Source organism: Leucoraja erinacea, chromosome 13, assembly GCF_028641065.1.
Source record: "Leucoraja erinacea ecotype New England chromosome 13, Leri_hhj_1, whole genome shotgun sequence".
NCBI classification, from domain to species: Eukaryota; Metazoa; Chordata; class Chondrichthyes; order Rajiformes; family Rajidae; genus Leucoraja; species Leucoraja erinaceus.
Window position 1 is genome coordinate 3,929,121 of NC_073389.1, and position 12,590 is coordinate 3,941,710.

At 46.2% G+C, this 12,590-nt stretch overlaps 1 protein-coding gene across 1 annotated transcript in view; it reads right to left on the minus strand.

Annotated features, from left to right (window-relative positions):
• Positions 1–10,536, minus strand: part of lrrc58b (leucine rich repeat containing 58b) — a 35,537-nt gene extending 25,001 nt beyond the window's left edge. The window contains exon 1 of the mRNA XM_055644302.1: positions 9,905–10,536. Within this exon, the coding sequence (XP_055500277.1) occupies positions 9,905–10,383 (479 nt within the window). The 5' untranslated portion in view covers positions 10,384–10,536. The remainder of the gene's footprint in view (positions 1–9,904) is intronic.
• Between the last annotated feature and the right edge of the window lie 2,054 nt (positions 10,537–12,590).

Genomic DNA, 12,590 nt, shown 5'->3' on the forward strand with positions numbered 1-12,590 from the left:
AACTCAGCGGGTGCAGCAGCATCTATGGAATGAAGGAAATAGGCAACGTTTCGAGCCGAAACCCTTCTTCAGACTGATGTGGGGTCCATGTGGTATCAGGTGGGTTCAGGACACATGATATTATTATCATGTGTCCTGAAACAAGAATGAAATCCTTACTTGCAGCAGCAAAAGGGGGAAGTGTTAGCTGAAACAATATTAGGTTGAAGGAAACTCAGTGCTTATAACAACGTCAAGTTCAGCAGATAGAGAAAAAGAGTCAGTCAGTATTTGGCTTCAAAGCAGCTCATGTTTATGTGGTTGGAACACCAGAGGACTAGTTCAATTCAAAGTGGCATCAAGGAAGTTGGTCTACAATCTGCTGACTGGAATGTGCTGTCATTATAAAGGGCCTGTCCCACTTTCACAACCTAATTCACGCCCTTTTTTACTCGTGGACATTTTTCATCAGGCTAGAAAAAACGCCGCGATCTACTTGATGCCACGAGCACCTACGACTAGCATCACGACTTGCTACGACCTACCTATGACCTCGTGACGACCATGCTGCGAGTATGAGTCAAGGACAAACTCGGCAGAGGTCGTGAATTAGGTCATGAAACCCAGCACAGAAAGGCTGGTCACACCACCCAACACATTTATTGGCAAACTTCACTGATCCACGGCACAGTGTTTCCACTGACTGATAATCTTTGTTACGGGCAAGAAAGTGCATCCGAGTGCAACTTTTCTCAAAACACAAGGCAGCAGGATTTGGTTTAGTAATAAAAAGGAACTGCAAATGCTGGTTGATATCAAAGATAGATGCGAAATGCTGGAGTAACTCAGCGGGTCAGGCAGCATCTCTGGAGAAAATAGATCGGTGAAGTTTCATGTCGGGACCCTTCTTCGGACTGATTGTAGCAAGAGAGTAGAGGAAAAACTGGAAGCAAAGAAAATAACAGGACAAATCACGGCTGGCAACAACAGGACAAATCAGGGCCGGCAACATAGGATTTAGTTTAGGTTAGTTTATCTTAGACATACAGCACGGAAACAGGCCCTTCGGCCCACCAAGTTCACGCCGACCATTGATCACCCGTTTACACTAGTTCTATCCCACGTTCTCATCCACTCCCTACACACTAGGGGCAATTTACAGAGGGCAATAAACTTACAAATCCACACATCCTAGGGATGTGGGAGGAAACCAGAACACCCGGAGAGAACCCACACAGTCACAGAGAGCACGTACAAATTCCACACAGTCAGCATCCAAGATCAGGATTGAACCCAGGTCTCTGGTGCCGAGAGGCAGGAGCACTACCAGCTTGGTAGTCTTCCTGGTCTTGTCTACCTTCGATTTTACAGCATCTGCAGTTCCTTCTTAGCCTATTTCCTTAGCTCCATAGATGCTGCTGCACCCGCTGAGTTTCTCCAGCACTTTTGTCTACCTTCGATTTTCCAGCATCTGCAGTTCCTTCTTAAGCGCTACCAGCTGTTCCACTGTGCTGCCCTCCTGCACAAATCTTCTATTCATTGCTTTTGTTGTATACATACCTTATACATAAGCACAAACAAGTCTGAAGAAGGGTCCCAACCCAAAATGTCACCTATCCATGTCCTCCAGAGATGCTGTCTGACCCACCGAGTTATTTCAACACTTTGTGTCTTTATTTGTAAAGCTGCATCTGCAGTTCCACATTATTATAAATGGTCTTTTCATTAAAATCCTGACCAAGCAAACTTTAATTCTTTGCTCTGACAAACTGTCCTTTGCATGTACACAAACTGGTTATTGTATCCCAAGTCTGAAGAGCTCTGACCTTGATGAACACGTAATTATGATATCATAAAGTTTGGGCTGGGGTGTTTCGCTGTATGTGTGGAAGGGGGTGCTGAGTGTTTCAAACCTCTCAGAAACAAATGCTATAACTTTCTTGTACGGAATCGAAGAATAGCAACATAATTCCTTTGATTATTTAAATATTCCTGATCCAATAACGGGTTCGCACATTAAATTTCCTGTTATAAAGTTAAAATAAGCAAGGCCTTACTTCAACAAGGCCATTGATAAGGTTCCGCATGGCAGGTTGCTCTGGGAGGTTGGATCTCATGGGATCCAGGGAGAGCTAGCTAACTAAGAGGCAACGTTTTCACACAAAGGGTGGTGGATATGTTGAATGAGCTACGCGAGGAGATAGTTGACGCTGATGCTAAAACAGCATTTAAAAGACATCAGGCAGGTACATGGCCGGCAAATGGTTTATTGGGATATAGGCCAATGGTGGGCAAATAGTACTGGCTGAGATAGGGCATCTTGGTCGCTACAGGCAAGTTGGGCCAAAGGGCGTGTGACTCTGAAAGTCTATATATTTCCCGACATACAGCAGGAAGACAAAAGCGACCCGACTGCTCAACGGGAGCTCAGAGAACACACTAATGCCATCGGGTTTGCATGCCCATTGATTTCTTGATGTATCTAAAGAGAACATAGAACAATAGACAGAAACAGGCCCTTCAGCCCACAATGTCTGTGCTGAACATGATACCAACCCGGTCTGCCTGCACATAATCCATATCTCTCCATTCCCTGCATATCCACGTGCCTATCCAAATGCCTCTTAAACGGCATCAACGTGTCTGCCTCCACCAGCAGCGTGTTCCAGGCACCACCTTCTGCCCCTGCATGTCTCCTTTATACCTTGCCCCTCTCAAATGAAAGGACCCTGACTAAAGAGTGCTGATCTCTGTTATCCCCAGGACTGAAGCTGCGAGTTCTTTCATTTATACCTCGGTCAGGTGTATGAATGGGGAAGGTTGAGTGGAATATGGGCCAGACGCAGGCAAATGGGATGCCCTTAGATGGAGCATCTTGGCTTCATGGACGACAAGGGCCGAAGGGTCTCTGTCCATGTGTACAATGCAGAAGACTTTAATCATATAGACCCTAACATTGATCAAGATCTACATTTAAATGTTAGGATTTACATTTATATAACAGCCTTCAATGCCTTGTAATAAGCTGCAAGTTGCATGGAAGCATTTAGATTACTTCATTTCATATTATTGCTTGCAGAGAGTGATAATATCAAACAGGAACCAACGACATTTACACTAACATTTGAAACCGATTCTATCAAATGGCACACATTCCCAAAAGCTATGCACTTCGATCCAGGAGGCTTATTTACAGTTTTGCATTAAATGATGAAGAAGGGTCTCGGCCAGAAACGTCACCAATTCCTTCTATCCAGAGACGCAGCCTGTCCCGCTGAGTTACTTCAGCATTTTATGTCTATCTACTATATAATATTCTTAGGCTGTTAATGGCTGCTTATGATTTCCCCTTCAAAAATCCATGCTGACTTTGACTGATCCTGTTACTGCTTTCCAAATGTGCTGCTATAACATCTTTAGTAATCGACTCAAGCATCTTCCCCACTACCGATGTACGGCTAACTCATCTATAATTCCTCGTTTTCTCCCTACCTCTTTTCTTAAAAAGTAGAGTTACCTCCAGTTCACAGGAACTGATCCAGAGTCGAGAGAACATTGGAAAATGATCGCCAATGCATCCACAAATTTCTAGGGCCACCTCCTTGAGTACTATGGGATGCAGACCATCAGGCCATGGGGATTTATCTGCCTTCAGTCTCAACAGTTTACCGAACACCATTTCCTGACTAATCTGTATTCCCTTCAGTTCCTCCCCCCCCACTAGATCTTCAGTCCCCTAGTAAATCTCGGAGATTGTTTGTGTCTTCCTTAGTGAAGACAGAACCAAAGTACTCGTTTAACTGTTCTCCCATTTCCTCGTTTCCCCATTATAAATTCACCTGTCTCTGACTGTAAGGGACCTACATTTGTCTTCACTAATCTTTTCCTTTTTACATATCCAAAGAAGATATTTGGTGGGGAAGAGAAGTCGGTAGTTTGTCCTCATCTCTCTAACAAATGTTGGTTATCATAAGACCATTGTGCAAGGAGAACTCCAGTGAAGTTAAACACTAAGTGCTGGAGGAACTCAGCGGGTGAGGCAGCGTCTGTGGAGGGAATGGACAGACGACTTTTCGGGTTAAGATCTTTCTTCAGCCTTCGGAATCACTTTTGGCCTGGTGGCTACTATTTTCACACAGATGGCCATTGACATGCTGCTGTTTCACTCTCCAGTTGACTGTCTCTGAAAAGTCCCCACCCACCAATCTCAATCTTACAATAGATTTACTTTGACCTTAATTGAAGAATGAATGCGTCACTTAACACAGGTGAACACAGACGTGCGGAAATTCACGGGCATCTCGAAGTGACTGAGCAACTACAAGAATAATGTGACACTGATCATTGCACCAAGATGCTGGCTTTTCCCCCAGATACAAACGCCGTCATCGAGCATGCAGATGAGATATAGGGAACTGCAGATGCTGGAATCTTGAGCTAAACGCAAAGTACTGGAGGAACTTAGAGGGTCAGGCAGCATCTGTGGAGAGAATGGGCAGGCGATGTTTCAGGTTGGTACTCTTCTTCCCCCCCCCCCACTACAACCTCCCCCCCACTACATGCACATTTTCCCCACCACCTTGTCCATCACAGATGCTGCCCGACCCGCTGAGTTCCTCCAGATTTTGCTCCAGATTCCAACACCTGCCGTCCCTTGTGTCTTGGTTAAATTATTCAAGTTGTCCTGGGTAAACTTGCCTGTTTACAAAGCTCAGTGGCCAATAGACTTTTCATAAACCTGCCATGCTATCATCAGTGGGGCAGCACTGTGGCGCTGCCTCACAGCGTCAGAGACCCGGGTTCCATCCTGACCTTGTGAGCTGTCTGTGTGGAGATTGCACGTTCTCGCTATGACCGTGTGGGTTTCCCCCGGGTGCTCCGGCTTCCTCCCACATCCCAAAGATTAATTGCAGGTTAATTGGCCCCTCTGTAAATTGTCCCTAGTGTGTAGGGAGTGCATGAGAAAGTGGGATAACATAGAACTAGTGTGATCGGTGGCCAGCATGGAATCGGTGGGCCAAAGGGCCTGTTTCCATGTTGTATCTGAAGTCACAGTGAGGGTGCACCCAGCTTGGTGATTGTACATTGCTGTTGATTGCCTAACAGTTAAACCAGATTGTTTTTCAAAGTCATTTCCACAAATTGCATCATTTTACATTATTGTATTCAAATACATTCAACACTTCTTCCTTTTCCTCCTGAAGTCTGATACTTTCATGTTGAGAGTTTACTTCGCATTCCCCTGCTCGAACATAAGGCTCTGAACTGAATGCCTTCCTAAAAATAAAATCCTGATGAAGGGGAACAGCTGTTAAGATGAAGCTCTCACTGAAAACACTTTTGCAACAAGTGCATGTGATGTTATGACAGGCACTTTTTTTTTGTTGTTTTTCTGTCTTGTTTTAGTTAAATTTTAGTTTATTAGGTTGTGTTATGGGGGCGGTGGGGGGTGAAACATGTTTTTTTGTCTCTTCCTTCGGGGGAATGCAACTTTTTCATGTCGTATCCCCCTTCTCTGCCTCCGTCTGTGCTGAGGCCTAATGGCGGCCTCCAACCTGCGACCGACCTCGAGCCAGCCAGGACTTACAACGCGAGGCCGGCCGATTTCGGGGCTGAGGCAGCAGCGGCCCGACTCACTGATGCGGTGTTCCAGCTTTCGGCAGCGGCCCGACTCGGAGCTGAGGCAGCGGGACTCGGAGCTGATGCAGCGGTGGCCCGACTCGCTGAGGCAGCGGGACTCGGAGCGAAGGCACGGTGGCCCAACTCGCTGAGGCAGCGGGACTCGGAGCTGAGGCAGCAGTGGCCCGACTCGCTGAGGCGGCGTTCCAGCTTTCGGCAGCGGCGACATCACTTCGGAGGTCCGCTGGACTGGAGGGCGGCATCTTCGGCCTGGATCGCCTCAGCGCAGAGGGAGAACAAGGAGGGAAGAGACAGAGACTAAGACTTTTGCCTCCATCACAGTGAGGTGGTGCTTGGTGAACTCACTGTGGTGGATTTTAATTTGTGTTTATAGTATGCTTTGTTATTTATTATTATTGTGTATGACTGCAGGCAACGAAATTTCGTTCAGACCGAAAGGTCTGAATGACAATAAAGGAATCTAATCAAATCAAATCAAACTTTACACAAGTTAATAAGTGATAGGAGCAGAATAAGGTCATCAAGTCACCTTTGCCATTCAATCATGGCTGATCAGTCTGAAGAAAGGTTTCGGCCTGAAACGTTGCCTATTTCCTTCGCTCCATAGATGCTGCTGCACCTGCTGAGTTTCTCCAGCATTTTTGTCTACCTATGGATGGTCAATCTTTCTCTCTTAACTCCATGCTCCTGCCTTCTCCTCATAACCCCCGACATAGTAGGATTATTCTGCCAAGTGATAGGCAGCCGATATCATCAAAGACCCACACCACCCTGGCCACGCTCTCATCTCACTGCCACCGTACAGGAGCCTGAAAACCGTGATCGCCAAGTTCAAGAACAGCCTCTTCCCAGCAGCCATCGGGCTCTTGAACACTGCACAACACTAACGTCAGCTACCATGATCTTCTATGGACTGTACCTTTGGTTCCACTAAGACTTCATTTAAGCACTATTATGGTCTATTTACCTTGTATTACTGGTTATTTATTTACTGCATTATTGACTATATTATCTGTGTGTTAGTGCGTTTAAAGGCCTGTTAAGCTGTGGCAAGTATGAATTTTATTGTTCCTTTACATGTGACAAGTAAACACTCTTGAAATTACACATTTTACACACGTTTCAGATGCTGCAACACATACCAAATGCAACATGTACCACTTCATCAAAAAACAGGAGCAGCTCGAATATTTGTAAATTAATCTATTATCAGAATAAGTGAATGCAGTCTTTAACTGAACAACGAAAGAATGCAGGTACATAAGCACGTCGTCATTCTGCAATCATCTCCTCCAGCTTTATTTAAGCTTCAGCCACAATTGTCTGCAAACATCTTCTATGCCTAATACATGCTTTACTAACTTGCAATGCAGCAACATACATCCCTGAACAAATGTTGACACATTACTGGGACAAAAGCACAGGTCTTCTCCTCTCCCCAAAAAGTGCCAGATGGTTTATGAAAGTAAAATCAATAGTAATATGTAAAAACATCAACTTGCAGAACATAGAACGGTACAGTTCAGTAACAGGCCCTTCAGCCCGTCTGTGTGCCGAACAAGATCATGTTACCTATCCACGTTCTCCAGAGCTGCCTTCTTAAATTTAATGCAACTATGAAGCCATGTTACTGACTACTGCAAAAATGATCTTCCTCTAAGGTGAGGAACAGATTTGGAAATAACATAGCTCTACTAATTAAATGAACACCTGGATATCTAAAGAAGGGTCCCGACCCGAAACGTCATCTGTCCATACTGTCCACAGATGCTGCCTGAGCCGCTGAGCCAATCCAGCAATCCAGATTGCAGCACCTGCACTTCCTTGTTTCCATACAGATTTTTTTTTCATGCAAACCCCAGATGACAAGCAGCTGAGTTTCATGTGAACGTGATCACTTGCTTATTTGTCTATCAAATAGACCTATGTTTCTATTTCAATCTCTAGCTGTTGCCAAAAGAGGAGGTGTTTGTGGACTAAGTTTGTGGCAGGGGCTTTAGGGCTCCTTAATATTTACTTGGAGGAAATTTCTGCTCATCCATCATTGGATGGTAATATGTACTCTTATCATCAAGAGATAGTCATGGAGTGATACAGTGTGGAAACAGGCCCTTTGACCCGACCTGCCCACACTGGCCAACATGCCCCATCTATACTAGTCCCACCTGCCTGCATTTGACCCACATCCCTCCAACTCTATCCTATCAATGTACCTGTTCAATTGTTTCTTAAATGTTGCAATAGTCCCTGCTTCAACTACCTCCTCTGACAGCTCATTCCATACACCTAACACCCTTTGTGTGAAAAAGCTACCCTTCAGATTTCTATTAAACCTTTCTCCCTTCACCTTAAACCCATGTCCTCTGGTTCTCGATTCCCCTACTCTGGGCAAGGGACTCTACCCGATCTATTCCTCATGATTTTATACACCTCTATATGATCACATCTCACCCTCCTGTGCTCCAAGGATGAAGGAGAGTCAGAGGCGAGTGTCATCTGCATTCAACGTAGACACAAGAGACTTCAGATGCTGGAATCTTAAGCAAAGCACTATGTGCTGGAGGAACTCAGCGAGTCAGGCAGCATCTGTGGAGGGGATGGACAGACGACATTTCGGGCCGGGACCCTTCCTCCGACTGATTGGATAGGGGGAGAAAGTCAAGTCAAGTCACTTTATTTCTATAGCACATTTAAAAAACAACTCTCATTGGCCAAAGTGCTTTACATTGGTGGAGGTACAAACGAAAGGCTGGAAATTATGTACTACAATGCTGAGGACAATATTCTGCACTATATCTTCCCCTTTGCTCTATCTATTGTCCTCGAGTTTGGCTTGCTTGTATTTATGGTATATTTGATCTATTTGGATAGCATGCAAAAAACAAAGCTTTTCACTGATCCTCATATGAAATCGACCAAAAAGAGAGGTGGAGGAATGGTAAGTGATACGTGGATAAAGGTGAGAGAGAGGGGGAGGGGGTATTTGACAGATGAGTGGAGTATGTGACAAAGGCCAGAAATTAAAAGGAGTCAGATAAGGAGAGGCGGAGTGAAATGTAAAGCCAGAGGGAGGCTTGTGGGCGGAATGGGACAGGGGAAGAGGAAAAGATAAAATATCATCAGCATACACGTGGAAACTGACAGTTATTCCTCTGGCCAAGCGTCTAAATACAAGGCAGCAAAGGACAAAGTTCAGGAGGACAATATTAAACGATCGATACTGACAACAGGGCAGTTAGTTCCAAAAGATGATCAACGCAAGAGTTCAGCTATGGTCACTATAAATTTCAAGACTTAGATTACAACAGTGAAACAATTATTTTATTTATATAAAATGTACCATTTTCAATTAAACAACTTGCAGGGATCCATATCCATAATGATAACACAGCCACAAAATACAAAGGCCAAATATCCGTCTCAAGTCACAAATGAGATCGGAAATAAAAACATTCTACAAAAGGACAATCATGGCAAATTAGGGAAGTATAAAATCGTCACGGCCAATCTTACACACGCTCACTATTTATGACCATCATCTCAGGGAATATGCATCAGGACTGAGTTATCCATCAAACCCACATCTAACAACGCATCATGATACTATCGACGGATTGGAGTCAGAGTCATGCAACACAGAAACAGGCCATTCAGCCCAATTAATCGATACCGACCAAGATGTCCCTGTCTTAGTTATAGTCCCATTTGGCTATATCGCTCTAAACATTTCCTATCCATATACCTGTCCAAGTGTATTTCAAATGTTATAGTACCTGCCTCAACCACCTCCTCCGACAGCTCGTTCCACGGAGTGAAAAAAAAGTTGCCCCTCAGGTTCCTATTAAATCGTTTTTCTTTAACTTTACTCCTGTGCCCCCTAGTTCTTGATTGCCCCGCCCTGGGAAAAAGACAATGTGTCTACTCCTCTCATGACTTTATACACTTCTATAAGATCACCCCTCAGCCTCCTGTGCTCCAAGGAATAAAGCCCTCGCCTGCTCAGCCTCTCCCCATAGCTCAGGCCCTCGAATCCTGGCAACATCCTCGAAAATCTTCACTTCACAAAATGTAATGAATGGCTTCGTATTGTGACCACAACTAGCGCGATTGTCAACGGATTTATTCAAAACAGGAGGTTTATATAACCGAGTTCCAAGAGTGCAAAGCAAGCAGTTTACATGCCTTACCTCTTCAGCTGTTGGTTAAAAACGGGTTCTGGTGGATATCAAAACCAAAGGAGAAACAAAAAACTGCAGAATATTTTAGAATATTGCAGAATATTTACCTGGTTAAGTTCTCTATCTCTGCTGGGATGGTTTTAAGCCTGTTTCCCCCAAGTGAGAGAGACTTGAGTCTTTGCAATTCTAGAAGCTGAGGAGGAACCTCCTCGAATCGATTGCCACTGAAGTTGACAACCTCCAAGCTCATCTTTCCGAAGTCTTTGGGCAGCGAGAACTCGTCCATCCTGTTGTTTTTGGCTATCAAGGTCTTAAGTTTGCTCAGTCCCAAGATCTGGTCGCAGATATGGGCCAGCCCATTGGAGCTAATGTCCAGGAACAACAGGTTGCTCAAGTAGGCGACGTTTCCAGGGAAGACGGTGAACCTGTTGTGTGTCAGCAGCAGTTGGTGAGTCTCCTTCCTCTTCTCCTCGCTGATGTCCTCTAAAGCCGCCAACGTCTCCAGGTTCATCCTGGACAAGTTCAGCACGTTGTCCCCTTCCATGTTTTCCAAGACATCCATCGCCGAGCCTGGCAAGGCGAACATGTTCAATATGGTGATGATGAGGGGGGGGAGGAGGCGGCAACACTCACTCAACTATCAATAGAATAGCGTCCGGACTGGGGCGGCGAGCCCCGTGCCCCGGAATCGGAATTGTCCATAACCCGCCTCCAGTTCGTATGGCCTGAACCACGACTGCGCAGGTTCCGGGGCTCCCCCTCACCCCTCCCCCTCCCGTCGTGGGAAGGGGTCACGTGGGGACAGCGCTCGCGGAGGCGGCTGACGTCATGGCCATTGTGAGCTGCGTGGTGACGCATTGGGCGACGTGAGGCGGTCCTTGGAGACCAGGTTGTCCTCAGGATGGGGTCTGGTTGCCAGGTGAGGTGGAGGCAGGCAGGCAGGCAGGAGGCTGATGTGTCCCTGAACAATCATCTATGTTCTACATGTTCAACATCTATATTCTATGTCCCTTCTATGTTCTATGTTCCTTGATCTCATCTCTTTTGATATCTTGTTTTCAAGTCAAGACTTCAAGTCAACTTTATTTGTCACATACACATATAAAATGTGCAGTGAAATGAAATGGATCTGCACATCCTGATGTATAGGTCCTGCAGGGAGGTCGTGTGTAGTTCCTATAGTGCGTTCGGCTGAACGCACTACTCTCTGCAGAGCCTTCCCAAACCAGTTTGTGATGTTACCAGACAAGATACTTTCTACAGCCCCAGAGTAGAAGCACTGGAGGATCCTCAGAGAGACTCTGAATTTCCTCAGCTGCCTGAGGTGGTAAAGGCACTGCCTTGCCTTACTCACCAGTGTGGCAGTGTGTGTTATCCATGTCAGATCCTCCAGGGCTGCCAACATTGGGTGAGAGTTGGGAGTGAGAAATTGCGAGAGACCAAGCCCGAGGAGATAAGGGGGGAGGGGGGGTGAAAGGAGGATGTCCCCCTCCCATTGGTACGGAACTTTTGCATTTTTCAGCTTGAAATTGTGCAATATGGTGCATACTGTAGCGAGTCTTTTAACTTACACTTGAATGTAATATATATGCTTTAAAATGGATTGGAGCATTTTTGAAAGGGGGAAGGCTGAGCGATCACTGATCACTGGCCTTGGGGGGGGGGGTACCCGGTGAGGGAGTGGAGCAACTGAGTGGGGAGAGGGTGTGGAAGAAGGGTGTCCCCCCTCCCAGGATAGGAACTTTTTGAAATTTGATGTATTAAAATCATGTTTTAGTGCATTGTAGAAGTATGATTTCAATGTTTTTTGTATGAAGTATTTTTAAGAGGTAACTTTTTATGGGGTAACTTGATCCACGCAAAGGGTGATGAGTGTATGGAACAAGCTGCCAGAGGAGGTAGTTGAGGCAGGGACCATCCCAACATTTAAGAAAAAGTTAGACTGATTCCCCTCTCTCTCTCCACCTCCCTTTGAGAGTCTGTCCATTCGGCACAGAGACTCTCGCGGCAGCGGCGCAACGTTTCCGACGCCTCCGGCGGCCCGGGACTCTTGCACTGCTCCATGGCCGGAACTGCAGCGAGCGACTCGCCAGCCCCGTAAACACTCGCCTGCCCCGCAAACACTCGCCAGCCCCGCAAACACTCGCCAGCCCCGCAAACACTCACCAGCCCCGCAAACACTCACCAGCCCCGACTCCCCGCATCTGTATCCGCCCGCTGCTTCCATCCCTCCCTCAGCCCCGGCTCTCCAACACCCGCGGACCATGCAGTTTATCTGAGTTTTGAAATTTTCTTTGATCATAGAATTTCTCACCACAGAGCGTGAGGGCGTGAGGGCGTGAGAATTTATTCAAATGCGTGATTCTCACGCTCAAAGCGTGAGAGTTGGCAGCCCTGGATCCTCTGTGATGTGGACTCCCAGGTATTTAAAGCAGCTCACCCTATCCACAGTAGTCTCATTTATCTCCAGTGGCGCGTACGTCCTCGGATGTTGTGCCCTTCGAAAATCCACAATCAGCTCCTTAGTTTTTGTGACATTCAAGAGGAGGCTGTTGTCCTGACACCCAGGTGCCAGATCAGCCACCTCCTCCCGGTAGGCCTTCTCATCGTTATCAGAGATCAGGCCCACCACCACACTGTCATCAGCAAACTTGATGATGGAGTTCACACCTCATTCTTCCTTATCTCTGTGTCTCCCTCTCCCCTGGCTCTCAGTCTGAAGAAGGGTCTCAACCCAAAATGTCACCCATTCCTTCTAACCTGAGATACTGCCTGTTCCGCTGAGTTACTCCA